The sequence below is a fragment of the Aquila chrysaetos genome, chromosome 1, assembly GCF_900496995.4.
Source record: "Aquila chrysaetos chrysaetos chromosome 1, bAquChr1.4, whole genome shotgun sequence".
NCBI classification, from domain to species: Eukaryota; Metazoa; Chordata; class Aves; order Accipitriformes; family Accipitridae; genus Aquila; species Aquila chrysaetos.
Window position 1 is genome coordinate 32,986,162 of NC_044004.1, and position 20,547 is coordinate 33,006,708.

Consider the following 20,547-nt stretch of genomic DNA (forward strand, 5'->3'; position numbering starts at 1 on the left):
CATAGGCACAGAGAGAGAAGCACACTGAACTGATACTTTCTCAATAGATAAAAGCTCTGCCTGCTTACAAATTTTTATTGCATGTACTAACTTACCAGCACTATGTGTTATTTACCTGCCTGTCACATTTTTTCCAGATTCCTCCATTTCTTTATAAAATGTATCTTTTGGAGTCCCAAGAGATACTTGCACAGTGTTTCTTAGTGCCTGACGGTTTGAACAATCCCAGGGTCTAAACCTCAACCCTGTTGCTTATACCCCCATCTCCCCTACCTACAGTTATACCATAACAGCCTGATAGTTAAGAAGGGTCAGGATCCCTAACCATAGCTACTTGTGTTTTATTGATATGGGTGCAAAATTAGACAAATCAGTAATGCAATCTGAGCTTTGGTCCTGCTTTCAAATATAAGGACACCCATTGCTGATATAGACTTATACACATGTATTTATATATTTATATCTTTAAATATATGTACTAGAGAAATTTCATAGTTATGCTTAGATTGCTGGTTTAGTTTTCCTGAATACATGGATTATTCTATTCTGTATGAGTCTGTTTATCCAAGATAACATGCAATGCATTCATCAAAATAATATGAAATTAATTTATGAACAAAGCAAAAGGAAAGTTTGCAAGCCAAAAGAAATTTAAATGTTTGGTGTGTTGGTGTAGATGTAAATTACTTTGTTGTTCAATTCCATCTAGTAATTTTTTGTATAATATTTCTTGGAATCTCAGCTGAAGTCAGTGAAATAGGACAATGATAGAAAAATTTACATCACTTGAATTGTATACATAAATAAGAAGTTTACTAAAATTAAATGTAATGGAAAATACCAAAGTGAAGACGATATGAGGTTTTGTAGTCAATCTGGTTTCATAGCACTTATCTTTTATATAAGGGGTATAAACCACGCTAATAAAATTTATGTGCAACAGCGAACACAGCATGCTTTGTTGCAAGTACTATAGCTGTACTCCCGAGGAAAGGATCAGTGCCTTGTTCAGGAAGAAACGATTATGAAAAAATTGTTACTGTGACTTCAATTTAAGAAGACATTTTCAGTATTACCAGCCTGGTCCACTGTTGCCTTTCTTTTGTTTAGGAAAAAAAAAAAAAAAAAAAAAAGGGAGGAATGTAATAGTTCACTCAATAAGCTGGTAAGCTTGGATGGCTGACAGGTAGCTAGGTAGTTTTATCTTCTTTACTCAGACTAAACAAAGTCCAGAACAGGAATCAGCAACTGCTACACTACTGCCAACCATATACCATGAGCAGATTTTTTCTAATGGTGTGCATTAGGATCTGTGCAATGCCAAAACCCAAGAGCCTCAGTATCTTGAAAAGCACATCTGTGAGAGGTAATAGTTCTATTAATGACAGCAATTGATTAATGGCAACTTGCCTCTCTGGAAAGCAGCATCTCCCAGCAACTCTTAAATTTTGTTTTGCATGCTTCATCTTTAATAGGAGGAAGGAAAAATATAACTCAGTGCACCACCCTTCAGACCTGACTTGGATGTGGTGTGGCTCATTGGTTAGAGAGAGATCAATGGGGCATGAATGAAAGAGAGCTCTCTGAAGGCTGACGGCTGAAAGCCAGAAGAGAAGGTATCTTTCCATTTGATTGTAGGAGTAAATCCATCTTTCAACATTAAAGTTGCAACTTCTGACCTGTGACTGTTAAATGACCACGTAAAAGTAGTAGAAGATTGTCCTTAAGAAACTGTGTTTGTCCAGAAGTTTGTAATCTTTTCTCTTGGAAGTAGCCTTTGCTACTGCCTTCAACACTTTGTCTGTATCATAACCTACCCACCGCACCCACCTCCTAAAGAACAGCATTATACTAATATAGATCACTTTCCAAGCTTACTACCTTTACAAATTTCAGAGATAGGAATCAGAACCTAAGCCTCAATTTCTTGCAGAAAGCTCTGACACATTATTTATTTTGATCCCAAGTCACAATGAAATTCACCTTTTTTTCATATCCTTGGTATTTTAATTAAGAAACATCAAAATATTTTAGCATCATGAATTTTAAGGAAACACATAACCATTCCCAGAGCTAAGATGTTTCATCATAGCTTAATAAAATGACCAAACTGCTTTGGTTCAGGTTAGTTCAATATTAAATTGTACTTAACAAATGTAATTCCTTTTTCCATGAAGCTGTAGCATATAAGCCTCATCATGTGACATTTCTCTCTTTGGGCCAGGCTGCTATCATAACTAAACGTTCCAGTGATGGGCTTGATAAGACCCAAAACCACACTGCTGAATGGGTGCGTAGCTTTAGAAGATGTAATGCTATACTCCTGCAGAAAATGTTGGGGGGCTGTGGAAATTTTTTCCCAACTAAAAGTCCAACAAAAATACCCTAAATAAAACTAATGGTGACTCAAAGAAGTAGCAGATGATACCTGACAACCAGAGCAGTAACTTTTTTTTTATATGGCTGGATATGGCTGCCTAACTCATGTAACTCTTCAGTCAGGACTTGATTGGCTGTAATAAAGGTCAGGTTTAAATTTAAGGGGATTACTTAAAAAGAAAAAAACCCCTGGCTTGAGTTCCACTTATAAACCTTTGGATAGTTATACTAAACTTTCTGGTTCTGTGAGAGCTGATTTTCCTCACTCATGAATACAAATTAAATAGCATACAAAGAATATTCTTATTACAAGGGAAAAAAAAGCTAACGAAGTATGTATGCAAGATAAGAATAACTAATTCTTAAAGTGTTACTAAAACAAGTTCCCTTTTTTTTCTTCTAGGGAACTGTTAGGCTACTGTTTCCCCCTCATACAATAATCTTCACTCACTCTTTAAAGTTTTTTTAAGTGTTTCTTGATTGCAAGGTCTGATTCGAGCTAATCTGATCTGTTGGTTTGTCATGTTCACGTTAGCTGCTCCTCATTTCACTCTGCCTAGCCAAGCTTCACTGCACTCCTTGTCTCCAGAGCCACACATTGGGCAGCTGCTTGCTCCCCTACCTGTTTTCATTTGCTATTGTTTTAGGCACCCTCACTCTATTGCCTGTTCCTGCACTCATCCCATCTCTGCTATCTGAGCCTCATGCTGCTTTTTTTGCTCTGATAATCACTCTAGCCAACTCCCACAGCTCTGCTCACTGGCTATTGTATCACCTCTTAGGAGGGCTCATGTAATATTGAGAAATAGTCTTCCAGCTCACAGGAGGCTTTTCAACACTCTTGTTTAACATATCTTGCACAAGAAATGCATAGGTCACTTTTTTTCTCTCTTAAACCTTAAGAAGACTTTCACCCAAAAGGTACCGCTCTTGTTGTCCCAGGGTCATGCATTTGCATCCCAGTACCAAAAAATGTTCTATTTTTTAAGATCAGGACACTCACCCCAGGCACGTTTACACAGTTATTTGGGCGAGATATATTCACACTATTACAAATACAAACTCTCTTTGTAATTTTATGACGGAATTAACTCAACAGAGCTAACTCCCAAGAACAGTAACACAATAAACGTAAACCAATCGGATTTCATGTAATCCTTCCCATTAATCTCCCCTTCTCCAGCACCGCACTTTTTTTCCAGGCTTGTACTCCTTCCTGTGTCATTCCTTCAGGAAAGAAGGAAGGGATGTTTTCCTTTCACTTTAGGCCTTCCTTACCAGATTCATATTCATACATGTCATGATACAGCAGCTATGCCTGTATATACCATCTATGAGGCTAGTTCTATCTTCAGGCAATGAAGAGCTCCCAGTGGTTTTCACGTTCTCAGTAGTTTTAATGCTCTTTTCACACAGGGAAAATGTGAAAGGTCCATGCTTTATTAGGCTCAGGAGGAGACCAGCACGTTTCCAAACAAGGTTCAAATGAAACCACGTTCTGGATTTAGCAAGAGTGGCCTGAGATTTTTTAATTAAATATTATTTTTTTAGCACACTAATTAAGATATGCCTCTCTTGTTCCAGTGCAAAGTTTTTATTGAATTCTTAGCTCCTACATGAAGAGGAGAAAAAAAGGTCTTTTTTAAAACACACGGTTCTGATGGCTAGGTATATCCTGTCTCTATAGAGCAGAGGTCTGTGTTAGAAACCTCTGTAACCAACTGTAACGATGGCTATTTTTATTTTATTCTTTTTCTAATCACTTACTATCCTTGTCCTCATCTTGGGGGGGGAGTGGGGAGGCAGATACCATGGGTGGCCTGCAGTACTATGTTCACACTATGTTCACTAGGTCACTTAGCTTATTATATGCTTAATTACAGAAATTACTTAGAAGTGGCTAGCATAGTATAGGGGTATTGGTGGTGGGAATACTGAGAAACTTCTTGTCACGGTCATGTTGAAGCATTGGTACTAATACAAATAATATAAGAGAGACTATCTTGGAAGTGTAAGATTCTCAAGCATATGGCTCTGTCTTTCTTCCCAGTAAGTTGCTCCTGCTGTTCCGTTTTAGCCACACCCTAGAAAGTGGGTGTTAGAATATTTGTAAGTGGATGTTTTAGAACAGAGAGGAGTTTTCAAGGTGATAAAAAGTTCAATTAAAAACCATGTCCTTATCTGAAAAAACCACTCCATCTATCTGAGATTAATGGAGACTCAGAGATTAATGGTATCACAAGGGTTTCCATAACTGAAATAAGCTCAGTCTCTCCTTAGTTCACAAAAAAAGACAGAAAAGATGAGGTATAGTGACTTCTCCATCCCTTTCTTACCCAGCTCATATGGGGGAGGATAGGTCTACATGCTCCAAAAGACACTGGACCTCCAAAACCCTGGAACACATACGGAAAAACCAAAGCTTCTCAGCTCTAATCTTCCTACATTCACTTCACTCATCCATGTGACCCTCTTCCCGTGTCCTGTCTTCTCTTCCATTTCCTTCTGTTTTCAGTCTTTCTTTTGAACTCATTCCCCATTTGCAAATGGGGAGCAGCTATTTACTGAACAGCATAAATTTTGGGTAACTGAGATCTGGAGTGACAGGACCTGTGATTTCTCTTTAAAAAAAAAAAAAAAAAAAAGTTGGCATATGGATATCACCTTTTTTGAAGAGTTATGGCAGCGGTGGTGTCTGAACTCAAATTCTATAGTCAAGGGCTCTTGGACCAACCTTCCTACATACTTGAGAAGCAGGGTCCAGACTGCATACCATTTTATAATTATTATTGTCCAGTGACAGTCAGAATCTGATGTATGTGGATAACAGATGGTCTGAACGCTCTTGGACACTTAGATCAATCTTAAATGTCTGCTAGATTATTTGAATATGATTTACAATTCCTATGGATATAAGTAAATTCTGAAAGGCACATTGCAAATATAACCAAAGGGAACACAACGGCCTATTTAATGTTTTAAATGCTCAGTGCTAAGATGTCAGCAGTGTCATCAAATTAGCACCTGACGCTATCATCAAAATACCATCTAAAAATGCTGTGCCCAAAATAAACAAATACTTTTGAATACTCTCTCAGTGCCTCTGCTTTCTGTTTCATTATAGTGTATTGACTATAAAATTCATAAAATTTTTGAGTGACATAGCAAAATCTCTGAAGAAATGAATAGTTCCGTCTTCTGAGTCTTCAGCGCAGATGTGTGTAAATAACTAATGTAGCATAAGGTGAGTACTTGGAATTCTAGGAAAAAAAAAAGAGGGAAAAAATTAAGTATACGCTCATTAATTTAACATTACCTAGCCTGTGTGCTGCAGTGTGTACCTTCATGGAAAAAAATATGCAATCACTGATTTGAAGACTGTACCGTGAACCAGAGTATGAATTAAAGCTGCATGGCTAATGCTCTGGGAATTAAATTCAAACTAATTGTATTAGTGTATTAGATTAATATTATTTTCTGAAAAGGCGGCTTTCTGTGTTTATAGTGAAATCTGAGAAGAGTATGCATGCAAACATGTGGAAAAGGGTCTTCAGGTTTTTTTACAGTCTTTATTCATGATTGCGCTTCATGCTTCACGCAGCTGCAGCAGGAACTCAGAGCAGCAGGTAAAGCTGCTCACCCCAACCTCAGGTGAGCAGAAATACCCACCACCCTGGAGGGGACCACCACTACTTACGGGGCCACAGCCTCGGTACAACGTGCTGCCCCTGACAAAGCTGACAGCAAGTCTCCATTACACGCCATCTGCGTGTAGGCCTGAGCGTGTGAACGCCCGCCAGGTGCCCAGCACCCAGGTCTACCTCAGCGACGCTCCCGCCGCCGCTCTGCCGCCACCGCCGCCGAAATGGCGTCGAACCGCCTCGGCAAGCACGCGGCGCGGCGAGCGGGGGGGAGAAAGAACTACATTTCCCAGGAGCCGCCGCGCCCCGGGGCGATGCGATTGGCCAGGGCCCCAGCCCAATCAGCGGGGAGGAGGTGGGCAGGGGAGCCGCAGGTGCTCGCCGGCGGAGGCTAGCGGCCGGGCGGCGGGGGGGAACATGGCGCTGGGTACCGGGGCACCGCGGCGGCTGCTGCACCTGCCGGCCGGGAGCTGCCTCCTCCTCCTGCTGTTGCTGCTCCTCCTCCTCTGCGGCCAGCTCGGGGGAGGACAGAAGAAGAAGGAGGTAGAAACGTTCGCTTCTTTCGCCATCGCGCCCGGCCGAGGGGCCGGGGCTGCCCTGCCGTGCCGCCTGCCCCTCGGCAGCGCCCGCGGGCGCCGGCGGCGTCCCCCTCCGCCCGGCGCTCTGCGCTCTTCGCCCTGCCTCCCCCCCGCGCTCCTCCCGCCGCGGGCGCGGGCCTCCCCGCTCCTGTCCCGCCGGCTCCTCACCCTCCCCAGCCCTGAGGGGGGCGCCTGCGGGGCGGAGGGCGCCGGGCGGCCGCTCACCCCGCCCCGCGGAAGATGGCCGGCCGCCGGCGGAGGCGGCGGCGTCTCTAGGGCAGCCGGGAGCCAGCGCCGCGGCGGCAGGGCGCGGCGCCGGGTTCGCGGTCCCCGGCGTGATGTCCCAGCCCAGGAGGGGTGCCGTCCGTTGTCGTGGGCCTTTAACTCCCTGGGTTTGAGCGCATAAAGGCAAGGGCCGCCGGCCTGTGCTCGGCTGCCCTCCCTCCGCGGTGGGCCTCGGGTGCCTCAGCAGCCAGCCGAGGGCGAGGAGCGCTGACCCACGACGAGCCGTCAGGTGAATGAAGTTGAACCCCGTGTTTGTGGAGCCAACTTAAAAGAAATGCCCAAAGTTAATAAATAACACTGCAGCAATGGCAGCAGGTGTGCGCGTGTGCTGGTGTGAGTGCTGATGCCCTCTCTTCATGGTGGCTTCTGGATAAGAGAGACGCGGAGGAAGGAGCAGTTTTAATTCAGTTTCAGTAGCAACCGTCTATCTTCAGCAGCTTTTGTACTTCGGTAGGGGAATGTGCAAAAATGTGTAGTGAAAATATTTGCCTGCTTCAGTGTACTAGAGCTTACTACGCTTTTCTCCCTAGCTTGCCTTGGATTTCAGGTCAGGTTCTCGTACACCCAGTGCTAGGCCAACCAGTAGAGTCTCTTTACAGTTTCTCTGTAACTTGATTTAGGGGAGGAGATGACGTTTTACCAAACTGTAGAATTATATTTTTGATATTTTTTTTTTTTTTTACATCTTTTTTCCGCTGTCAGTGTTGCCAGAGGACTTGTGCTTTGTGGTAGGGAAGGAGAGGGAAAGAACAATTTTACAGATCCTCTCTTTGAACTATCTGCTCAGACAAAGAGAAGAACAGCTGGAAAATTTTTTGTTTGTTTGCTTTATTGTTCTTTAAAGAACTATGTAGGTTATTAAGGCTTATAGGCCAAAGAAGTAAAGTGAGGGGGAGCAGAGAAGGAGGTGCTGATGTCTTACCTCTAGTGCCCAGTGACAGGACTCGAGGGAATGGCTTTTAAGCTTTAGCCGTCTCAGGGGAACTTCGGATTGGATATTAGGAAAAAGTTCTTCACTGAGAAGGTGGTCAAACACTGGAACAAGCTCCCCAGGGAAGTGGTCATGGCCCCAAGCCTGTCGGTCCTCAAGAAGCTTTTGGACAATGCTCTTAGGTATATGGTTTAATTTTTAGGTTGCCCTGTGTGGAGTCAGGAGTTGGACTCAGTGATCCTAGTGGGTCCCTTCCAACTCAGGATATTCTGTGATTCTAAAAGGCCAAAATTAGTATGTAAAATCCTTATTTAAGTATCTAAATAGTGGTCCAACTTTGTGGTCTTACCAAGTTAAGTAGTAATCTGATAATTGAGATAAATCCCTTGGGTATCAGTGTAAAAAACAAACCCCTTCACTCTAGGCATTCTCTTTTTTCCTCTTTCTGGAAAGAGTAGGGAGTAATGTGTTGCTCTTCTGCTGCTATAATTAACTTCTTTTCAAAACTTTAACTTATTAGGTTTTTTAATAAAATGTGTTTAATGTTTGACACTCTTGATTCTCTCTTGCTGTGATGTACTGGCATTGTGACTTCTGTTGACATTTTCATGTGGAGTGACAGCTGTGCTACCAAGATAGCTGAAATAATCTTTATTTCTTTTTTAAATGGAATCCTTTCCTAACAAGTAAATAATGGCAAATTAAAATGGACATCTACAATTACTTTCTATAAAGTTTCCCCAGTCCTACTACAGAGGTGGTATGTAACGGGATTGAAATGGATACTTTTTGCCTAGCCATTTGGTACTATGGTTCAGGCTGGTATTTCTCCTCTGTAAAGCTTGTTATTAAGTTTTTTCCTTTTTAACTGATTTAATTAACACTTCTTAGTCTTCTGCATCTTTTTACCTCCACTTTTTGTTCTTGTTTAGTATTTTTCTGTTAATGCAATGGACTAAATACTGCTTGTGCACACAAAACACTGTTTTTATGCACTACAGCTGCACCTTTACAGAAACTAGTGCAACATTGTAAGTGCTAGCTTCGCTTTAAATGCAGGCTTAAAGGAAAGTGTAACTTCAAGGTTTTCAGGGTTTTATATTATAAATATCACTTTGTATGAGTTGTGTATGTTACAGCTAAAGTCTGGCTCCTTTTCATACCCTACTAACCTCATGTTGAAAACTCTAGTAGTTTGCCCAATATATATGGGAAAAAACATCTGTATGTGAAAGATGAAACCTGAACTTTCTTACAGTAAGCAGTTTGGAAATAACATTTTAAAACTGTTCTGAGGAAAATTATATGAATTGAAAGAGCAAAGGATCTTGTGCTATGGGAGGTTCCTGTTCACAATAGTGGCCAGAAGCACAGTGGTAAAAGGCAAAGATGATGGAGGTTAAATGTGTAAAGTGAACCTAAGTTTTTCCATACAAAAACTGATAAGATTGCTATAGCTTTTATGGAAGTTGGAAAAATGGTTGAACGTACAGTGAATTGTTTCAAAGTGTACCCTGCAAGAGGGAGGTTAATGTAGTAGGGTTAAAATGTGTATCTCATGAGATAAAAAGAAGTCACATCTCAGTTTCCTCTTTCCTGCTTGCTTTGTGTGTGTCTTCATTGGGGTGGAAAAAGAGGTTAAGGAGTAGAGAAAGGAAACTTCTTTCCCAATCAACTTTTTTGAAAACCTTGAGTACTTAAAAAGTACTTGAAAATAAGAAGAACTTGAGATGTTGGAATTGGAGCTTAAACAAGGAAAGTATCCTTGGTGAAGACAATGTTTTGGGTTTTTTTTTTATTTTATTTTAAAGCATTGACTACATAGAAAAGTATGCATAAAGTCTGAATGATTAGAGGTGTCCGGATCAGTTGTATGAGCCTGGAAGGTGGAAATAACGGCTTTGGTGAAAGGAGAGGACCAAGTTAAGGTATTAGATGTTTTTGAAGGACTTCCTACTAGCAGAGAAAGATGAATGGGGAAACTAGAGAACATTGGTGTAACTTTCTGTGTTGATTGTGAAATACTATGTTATAGCTGTATTTAGAGTGGGAAATATGTAAGTTCTTAAATTACTAAAATACATTGTCCTATACAGTAAAATATTCGTAAAATATTCTTAATGATAACTAAAGAAACTTTCTCCTGTGGCAAATTACTGAAAAGTACTGTTGTCCATCTTCAACTTGATTAAATTTGTAAAAATTCAAAGAACTATTAGAGAATGGATTTGAATTAGTTGATGATTAGTCATCTCGTGTCATGGAAGCTATTTCTGGAATGGCCGCATGAATATGTAAACATACAAACATTCCTATTGCTTCTCTTTAATCCTGCTGTTCACTTTTCTGTAGTGTGGACACCCATGACAGCTTTCACCCCTGAGGAGATAAATAGAAAACATTGGACTGTCTTAAAATGACCACAGATAAAGTGTAATAATTTGGAAATTAGATGAAGAGCAACACCATAACTTTCTCCCATGGCTTACACTTAAGAGCTAACTAGATTTGGAAAGACTGCTTTTATGATTTTAATTCTGGTGCTGAGCAGTACGTTTATTTAAAGTGGAGTAAAAAACAGTTCTTGGCTATGAAAATAGCAGCAAGTAACTGAAGAAGGACTGTTCTCTTGGAAACTATATTCATAATGGGAGAAAATAATAATTGACTCTTTTCACAGCATCTGAGATACCATATTTTGTATTAACATACATACATTTTCTGTAAGGCATGTTCCCAATCCTTTTGATCCTTTTTATATCTCTTATACAAATTCTAAGTTGTTAAAACTTTAAAATTGAAAGGAATCAGAATGACAATATTACACTTTGAAATATACCGCTTGGTGCTTTATTATAAATTGCTTCGCATGGGCAATTTATATTTATATAGATAAGATTTTTTTTGACTGAAACACATAGAAGAACGTTGATTTTGCAATATTAAAAACATTTCTCATAGAGGGTAAAGTTTATTTTTAAGCTTTCAGGTAGATGATTCAGAAGCTTAGTTAAACCTCTGATATGCAATCGGAGCAGCAATTTTTCTGTAGGTAGGTTTTTCATTACTGCTAAATCTGACGCAGGGAAGCTGCCTGTGTAGACCAACATATTGGCTTTGTTCAAGTGGAGGTATTTTGTTCTTGTTGAGCTTAAATCTACTCAAAAAGATTCTGATGACGTATAATAACGTTGTAGTTACCTTACTTTTCTGTAACGTAAAGTTCTGTAATGTCTTAGTTTGACTTGAGTATTTCAAGACTGGTCTCTCAATCACTTTTCCTTACCTTTTCCACCCTTTCCCCTACTGGGTGTAGAAGTTACAGCAATTGTAGAGAAATTGTAGAAGATGGGGTTGGAAGGACAATCTAATTGAGGCTTTATCCCAAAGCTCAGCCGTGCTTTTATTGTTCCTGACAAATGTCTATCTGATGTGCCCTTAGAAGCCTTTAGTGCTGGTGACACTACAACTTCCTTAGTTAACCTATTACTGTGTCTTATTGTTAAAAGGATTTTTTTCCCAAAGATCTAACCTGAATTTCAGTGTGTTCAATCTCCACATTTTTGAGCCTGTTATTTCTTGTCCTCATCATGACCGTTAAGAACAGATTATTCTTTGATGTCTTCTGCATTTAGACAGAGATTAAAGGTAGCATTTGACAGTTTTTCCAGAGTTATTTTTTTTCTTATAAGTAGAAGCAAATGTGTAATTTTTTAAGGCTTTAAGTATTAAATGTGGTAATATTCCTGAGAGAATCTTCAGTCCTGAACATACTTTCCTCTGTTTTATGTGAAATTAACTGGGATAGATTGGCAGGATACCCTTGTTTCTGCACCATGTGTTCTTGTTTTCCTTTGGGTTTACATATTGAGCCCATCTTGTTTATCCGGGGTTACTGATGATTATTATCATTTTCCTTCCCTTGAAGTCAGAATGGTACCTTTTGCTTTAAAATTCCTTTCCTAGTCCAATTCATAGAATCATTTAGGTTGGAAAAGACCTTCAGGATCATCGAGTCCAACCATCAACCATGCCCACTAAACCATGTTCTGGAGTACCTTGTCTACACGCTTTTTGAATACCTCCAGGCATGGTGACTCAACCACTTCCCTGGGCAGCCTATTCCAATGTCTGACAACCCTCTCAATAAAGAAATTTTTTCTGATATCCAACCTAAACCTCCCCTGGTGCAACTTGAGGCCATTTCCTCTTGTCCTGTCTCCAGCTATCTGACAGAAGAGACCAGCACCCACCTCACTACAACCCCCCTTCAGGTAGTTGTAGAGAGCGATAAGGTCTCCCCTCAGCCTCCTTTTCTCCACACTAAACAGCCTCTGTTCCCTCAGCTGCTCCTCATAAGACTTGTGCACCAGGCCCCTCACCAACTTGGTTGCCCTTCTCTGGACACGCTCCAGCACCTCAATGTCCTTCCTGGAGTGAGGGGCCCAAAACTGAACACAGTACTCGAGGTGCGGCCTCACCAGTGCCGAGTACAGGGGAACAATCACCTCCCTGCTCCTGCTGAACACACTATTTCTGATGCAGGTCAGGATGGCGCTGGCCTTCTTGCCCACCTGGGCACACTGCTGGCTCATATTCAGCCGGCTGTCGACCAGCACCCCCAGGTCTTTCTCTGCCGGGCAGCTTTCCAGCCGCTCTTCCCCAAGCCTATAGCGCTGCATGGGGTTGCCGTGACCGAAGTGCAGGACCTGGCACTTGGCCTTGTTGAACTTCATACGATTGGCCTTGGCCCATTGATCCAGCCTGTCCAGATCCCTCTGTAGAGCCTCCCTACCCTCAAGCAGATCGACCCTGCCTCCCAACTTGGTGTCATCTGCCAACTTGCTGAGGGTGCACTCAATCCCCTCATCCAAATCATCGATAAAGATATTAAACAGAACGGGGCCCAACACTGAGCCCTGAGGAGCGCCACTTGTGACACACCGCCAACTGGATTTCACCCCATTCACCACAACCCTCTGGGCTCGTCCATCCAGCCAGTTTTTCACCCAGTGAAGAGTACACTTGTCCAAGCCATGAGACGCCAGCTTCTCAAGGAGTATGCCATGAGAGGCAGTGTCAAAGGCCTTGCTGAAGTCAAGGTAGATAACATCCACAGCCTTTCCCTCATCCGCTAGGCGAGTCACCTGGTCATAGGAGGAGATCAGGTTGGTCAAGCAGGACCTGCCTTTCGTAAACCCATGCTGACTGGGCCTGATCCCCTTCTTATCCTGGACTTGCCATGTGAGTGCTCTCAAGACAAACTGTTCCATAATCTTCCCCGGTATCGAGGTCATTCGTGGTGGTTCACCATAAATGTAGCAATTCTCACTCTTTCAGAGCTAGGGCCTGCAAAATGTGCAGCAAAGCCTGCTGCCTTTGGTCTCTGTTGCTCCAAAATGGAAAAGGCACTAATTAGTTTCTTCCTGTGTTTCCTGATGCTGTTTTCTATGTCCTGTAGCATTCTTTCCTTCTGATCAATGTTCTGCCTGCCTATTTAATTTAAAGAAAGAAATTACGAGGAATGTGGTAGAGCGTGTGGAATAAAAGAAAAGAAGAAAAAAGATGTATGATGAATGAGGAATGTTCAGCATAGATTAAATGGCATGTGTAGTATGAGACAGATTCTTGATCTCTCAGGATCTCTGATACTATTTCAACAAAATAGTGATAATTACAACTTAAGTTTTTTCTCTTTATCTCTTGAAATTCGGTTTAACATTAAACTGGAATATAAAGTCTTTTTGGTCTTCTAATCATTAAAATTTTGGTTTTGCTCTCCAGACTATGGAGTACTGCATGTTTTTGCTTTTCAAACAGCATGCAGGAAAATGTTTGGCAGTTATACCAAGTATAGACTCCTCTTTAAAAACTTTATTAACAATTGAGATGTGACAAAGGTTTAATCTGTGAAGGGAAACTCTGTCTATAGATTTGGCTTCAAGCCATTTTAAAGATGTATTTTAAGTGGAGGGTTTATATCCAGTTGTGTAATTTGCCATTTTATCTATTGCTGCCGTAGAGAGACAGGAGGTTTGGTTTTGTTTTTTTTTTAATTCAGTGCTTAAAGCTTTAAAATAACTGTCCTGGGTTTGGAGTGAAACAACAGTGATAAGTTGTGCCTGAAAATGTAAAATTCTTTAAATGCAGTTCTAAATGTTTTTCTCTATTCTGTCCTAAAAAGAATGGGAAAAAAAGTGTTTGCAACAATTCTTTATTTTCTGATGATTTTTACAACCAGCAAAACCCTCTATATACCTTCCTCTTCTATTCCTAATTAACTCAATTTTTGGAGAAACTTGACAAAATTAACTAGCAGTTCTTATTTTAACAAATCTGTATAGAAAACCATGATGTCTTCAGTGATTGCATACAATAAGAGAAATAAAGGATGCTTACAGCATCCTGATAGCATTTTGTAATTGGATTACTGAAACTTTTCTGTCCCAGATGTCTCCATTTGGCATCCTTGCTGTCATAAGACAGATCAGTGGCTTAATTGATCTTTTCCCCTGTTCCGTTCTATAACCATTTATACAGCACATCCTGTGCAACCACATGGAAAATACAGATTGTATCTGCTTGAGTTCTAAGTGCTCTGGAAAAATCAGTCAGTACAATTAGAGTGGGAAAGCATTGGGGTTTTTTGTTATTGTTTTGGGTCTTCAGATTTATCCTCTTCCTTTTTGAAAGTGTTTTGAAGGTCACATTTTATTGGCTAAGATAATGATCAGAGCTAAAAAAAGGAACTTTACCTTGTATTTGTTTTAGGCCTCTTCCTCATGTTCTAATAAATCTGAAAGCAAGCATAATAAAAAAGTATTGTTATCTTTTCATTGAATGCTATGAGATATTATAAGAGATATATATATATAAACATGTTCTTTAATGTTTGGTGCATATATCAAATGTAATAATGATTCTTTTTCTTGTTAGAACTTCAATAATAAGGGATTGCCATGAAATAAGTTGAAAGATATTTTATAGTGATCCTCAAAGCTGCATTTCAGATAGAGAAGCTCCTATTTTTATATGCTATTATTGCAAGTCCTTCACATTCTAAGAAAGATAAGCAAATTGATAACTTGCATTGAATGGATTGCTGCTTTTATGACAGAATTAAAAAAAAAAAACCCTGGCAATATTTTGGTGACATAAAATAGTCCCAGAAATTTGAAATGGAAAAGATTTGCACCCGTGCCAGTACAGGCTTCTTCATGACAACACTCTTCTTTGTGATTGCTAAAGTGGTGGCAGGACTTCTGTCATTTCTCTGGGGAGACTGTTCTCCCACCTAATAGGATTTACTGTTAGGTTTTTATTTTCTTCTGATGATTGTATCTGATAATACCATTTTGCAATACCCAAGTTCTTCATCGTTGTCTTAAGCTGTTGCAGTCCTTAGCCTAATTATGCCATTACATTACTTTTTCTTGTTCTTTTCTTCTGAATCTAAAGCAAATTACTTTTGAATTTCAGACGTACTGGTCATTAAGCTTAGCAGAGTTTGGCTGTGTTGTATAAAACATTTGTATATCGAGTTTATAACGTAAGTGGTAATTACAGTTGTGCAGTCCCTTTGTGGAATGACATTTTGAGCTCACAGAGTTGCTTGAGGTTATAGGCTATAGCATCTGCTGCTTGAAGGATAAAAACTATCTTCTGCTCTGCTTTTAGTTTGGCTTTTTAATAATTTCATGTTACTATGAATTACATATTACAGCTGTCCTCTCTACTATTAAAAAACTAGCATGGTCAGTTACTTTTCTTATCCAGTTGCCTTACATAGGCCAACTATGACAAAGTCTAGTCCTGAATCTTGCACATTACGTTTCTGGTTTAACTTTTGTAGGTTTAGATATGCATGTATTCATGTCTGAGCCATGTAAATGTCTCCTCAATGGAGACTTTTTGAGCTTGTAGAGCAAAAGTGTAGGTAATATAGTAAAAAATCCTACTTAAAGTATAATGTTATTTCTGTGTTTTATTTTATAACTTCTCCTAAACATTTTTGAAACTTGATTGTTTTATGAAGTCCTTTGATACTTAGCCAGTTTTTCATGACTTATGAAAATAATTGACACTTGTTCAGCTAATTAATTAGCTAACTCCCTTAATACTGCATTTTATCAGGTCCTGCTGACTACACATTCAGGCTTTTTCAGGTATTTTGTTTCTTGGATCTTGTCAGTGGCAGCCATGCATTCTGCATCTAAAGTTAAGCCTTTAACTCAAAACTGCGCTGTCCTCCAAGAGTCTGTTTCTTTTGAATAACGAATTCTTATATTTATATTGCAATGTTTTTTCTGCACTATGCTGAAGAATATAGTTATTTTAACAATAAAGTAAGAGAGGCATTTTTTTGGTTGGTGCTGCTTAAACTTTTCTTGGTAATTGTAGCTGCTTTGTCTTTGTTTACTTGAGTCGTTCAAATTATTACTTAAAACGTTTTGTTCTTTTTCCTTCTCTTAGTTATCATGAACTCCATATGACCATCTTCTACTTTTGGTAGTAAACTAGAATGAAATCAAAATTGCATTTAATCCATAATTACTAAATTCACTGGGGTACTGATATACTAGAAATATGAAACTTAAAATAATTTTTATTTTTAATCCTATTAAAGTATTTTAATGTGAATCTTCATCTTTCTGTAAAAGACATAACTAGAGACTCAGACTCTGCAAGGGTGATTAATGTGGGGGATGATAAAACTGAGCAGACAGGATGCTTTGAAATATAGCTCCTTTCTCTACTCTGTTTTTTGAAGGTTATCTAACAGTATATAGAAGGTATTTGAATACAAGTAGAAATCTGTTTTGACTGACAGAGGTAATGCTTTTCTAGATACCCTAGAAATTGCAGGGCTAGGACTACATACAGTGAAGGAATAAATTAGCTATGCCAGCATATGTTTAGGTGTTTGTCCAAAGAGAGGAATTCAAGCTACAATTAGGTGAGGCAATTGTGGAGCAACATAGTAACGGAAGGAGTAGGGCACCTCATCATAGGTTGCACTGCCAGCACTCTGCATAGTCAGTGATCTTGAACTGGGGAATAGATAATGCAAAAGGATGTTTCTGAAATCTTGTCCTTCTCTAGATTTTGGATGCTTGAGTCAGAACTGTAAGGCTGTGCTGTCCACTCTGGGCTGTCCAGAATTTGGTATAATTTCCTAACATAGAAGATGTCCTGGTAAAGTATTGTGCAGACTTCAGCTACAGGAGGAGATAGTGGTGATGGTAATACTTCAGGGACTATGTGCATGGTCCTTAAAAATGATAACAATAGAAAAGCAAAGAAAGAATGTAATTGCTTGATGAGAGTATTGCTTTCTTTTTTTTTCTTTCTCCACATGGTGATGTATTTATGGTTAAGGTAGTATGTACTCTGGTTCCTGTTCAGATCATGTAAGATGGTGCAACTATGCCTATTGATTGTGGTTTACAGGATATGGTTTCAGGGATTTCTCCTGAGATGTGGGACTTGAATATCTCCATGTTGATGAAGATCATAGTGAATCCCCTTCACCTTACTTGGTCAAACGCTCTAAAATTTACTAGAGTGCACAAATGCACACAGCAATAAGTGGGTTTTGTTTTCAAGCATGCTTTTTAAAGTATGTTTTCTGTGATGCCTTTTACTGAGATGTTTTTGGGTATCAATTAGGTATTTTCAGATTGTGCTTAAGATCAGATGCCTAGGGGAATTAATACACTTGCTACCTACTTCATCAGTCTCTTCAGTGGGGCCGTAACTTGATCTCACTGCAAAGTCTGGCATGTTTAAGTGTAGGGCATGTTCAGAGGTCTAGAGAGCATTGAGAGTTCTTCCTTCTCCTTTAGTGCTGTGTCTGAATATTTTTTTTTTTTACATGTAGGCTATGCAACTTGGTAGTTGGATATGAAGTAGAATTACTACAAGTTGTAGATGCGTATGGTTAATGAACTCCATTACCTTCTATCTACGGATCTAGCCAGTGAAAAACAAGTTAGCTAAACATGCAAACCTCATGTCCAGTGTAACGTTACACATCCTGGTGACTTAAATGGAAATCCCATCCCATGTTTCCCTGAACAGTGTGTTTTGGAAAACAAAGGCAACTTGCTGAAGTTAACTTCTTTGATGAAGCTGGGGTTTTTATTATTATTGGGCTGGAGGATAGTAAAAGTACATAAGGGAAATAAAAACTACTAAAAGCTGTCTTGAAGAGGGCATGAATTGCCAGGGATTTATGTTCATTCTAGCTTTATTGTATACAACAATCTCTTTGAGATGCTACCTTGCCTTACTTTTTTTGAAATAGAAGATTTTTTTTTTTTTTACTACAATAACTAGACTAGCAGAATTAATGGAATATATAAATAGGTTAATATGACACTGTATGCAGTGCTTTATTGTAAAAGTATGAAGAAGTTAAACTTTTTATTTGCTTTTACAATTGTACCTTTCTGACCTCATTTCCAAAAAATGTTTTAGATTTTTATTAACCATTTGTGTTGCTGGTACACTGTAAGAAGGCTTTTGGGTTATCTATTAATCTAGTAGTTGAGTATTGCAAAAATCAGTTTGAAGTGGATCAATCTTTATGGTGATGAATGACTGAAGTTGATAAGGTTTCTTCTTATCAGCTACCAGCCATATGCCTTAAATGGAATTGCTGTTAATGGCACATAAAACTTCATTAGTAGCCAGATTCCTCCTGCATGTTCACTCAGCAAGTCCTGGATTCTCCTAACTTACCTCATGCTGAAATGTGACTTGCTCAATGAGTGGCCTGATCAGGTAAGAGTGTTAAATCTGATCAACTTTTTCTTTTCTATGAGCAGTTGACCTGAATTTGAGGCAAAATGCCTGTGAAATATGATGCCACACAAATTGCATGTAAATATATTAAAAAGCACACAATGAGATACACACTTTTCTAAAAAGACAAGTTTTGATCATCCAAACAAATATTGCTTTGATCCATCAGGAATATTTTGGTCATGCTGTTTAAATGTGTCCTTTTATTACAGTTAAGCAGTAATTGTTATCCCAAAATCCAGATGGCAATATTTGGTAATTTCATTCAGGAAATCATTCTAACGGTATTCTTTTTCTTTAAGGAAACATGACATGACCTTGCCCTATAAAATACTAAAAATGTTTACCAGGTTTAACTATTAAGACTTAAGAGAAGCCAAGTTCAATGATCAAAGGTATGCAGGAGTGAGAGTCCTTAACTCTTTTAGGAATCTGTTAGAGGATAGAAACTGGTAGTGCTAAGTTGTCTGAATTCTACGTTATTTTTGCATCACACTTCTAAATGTTTTAGTCATGGTTTGTGCTCTTGGCAACCATATGATGGCTCAGCTTTAATGCATTTCATTGGGAGCTTTTTCATCTTTCAGCTCTATGCCTGATTTCTATCAAAGCTTCCAAATGAAGTGGAAAGAGAATGGCAGGAATTTCTTTAGAATTTCAAGGAGGACATCAGTCCTAGGAAGCTTAATCCAAATTGAAGATGTAGGACTGTTATGACTCTTACTTGTCCACAGCAGAAGGATTCAGTTATTGACAATGTGACGGTGCTTTGAGTGGGTGAGGCAGAAATTGTTCAGAACTTGACAGGAATGGTGCATTAATACTGAAGCTACTGGGTAAATATTTTCCTTCTGTTGTGAGACACTTTCTCTTCTAAGCTAGGTGTGGATAGAAGCTCTTGTCTATAAGTTTTCTTCAAATCTCTGTTTATTGATAGCAGTGCACTAACTTCTTTAGCGGGCAATTTGTTTAGAAACTAAGATAAAACATTATTAATATCCGCTGGGCAGGCTGCAGATATTATCATTGTTTTTCATTTCCTCTATGCTTTTTTTGGTTTGGGGCCTTGCTAATCATTTTCCACTTAAAATGCATGGTAGGCTTTCTCATTTTTCTATTTGTTTCCTCTAAGCTCGATAAATCAGTCAATACAGATTTTTTTTTTTTTTAATATATATATACACACACACACAGATATATATACGCACACTGGTTTGCCCTGTTCTATGTGAAATAGCATTACCTTGGCATTGACAGCTGTGAGTTTTTGTCTTCCTGTAACTCTAAACCTAAATCCTGTAAATGATAAAGTGCTTTAACCAGACCTCATGGAGAATGTAGCTTTCAGAGTAAAATGTTAATCTAAAATGCTCTTGAGTAACTGCGTATTGGTTCTGGAGGTTGCCAACATTATTCAATTTCTTTAAAAGTAATATGCACCTGAAGTTCTGCTTTTGTACGTATGGAAGGACAATCCTCATCTGATTTTGGCATCTTGTGTTTTAGCCCACTCTGTGCGTAGAAACTAGGCATTTTTATGTCATTGTGTGCTATAAACTTGTAACATTCACAATAGGATTTTGTTTGTCAATGAAATGTCACATCTCAACCTTTTCTACAGGAGCGTTGTGGTTAGAGCGTGTCTGGGAAACTGAAATAGCGGGAGCAGTTGATATTCATTTGTTTTCTGGGAAATGATATCCTGCTTCACGTAAAAGACCCTAAACACTTGTCTGTCTGCTCCTCTGGGTGCTTGGATCCTCTTAAGGTGGTCTGCATTATTGTTTTAATTCAAAAAGCAGACTCCTGCTCTGAAACGTATCAGTTGCTTTCCCTCTGCGATGCGTTGTTTGCACTCTGAAACGGTCTCTGAGTGTGCGAACTGGATTCTATTACTGAAATTAAACTGAAGCGTGCACTCCAGAAA

The 20,547-nt window shown here is 39.4% G+C and overlaps 1 protein-coding gene across 1 annotated transcript in view; it reads left to right on the plus strand.

Moving 5' to 3' along the window:
- Window positions 1–6,382: 6,382 nt before the first annotated feature.
- TUSC3 (tumor suppressor candidate 3) overlaps window positions 6,383–20,547 on the plus strand; it is a 135,638-nt gene continuing 121,473 nt past the window's right edge. The window contains exon 1 of the mRNA XM_030023149.2: window positions 6,383–6,563. Within this exon, the coding sequence (XP_029879009.1) occupies window positions 6,438–6,563 (126 nt within the window). The 5' untranslated portion in view covers window positions 6,383–6,437. The remainder of the gene's footprint in view (window positions 6,564–20,547) is intronic.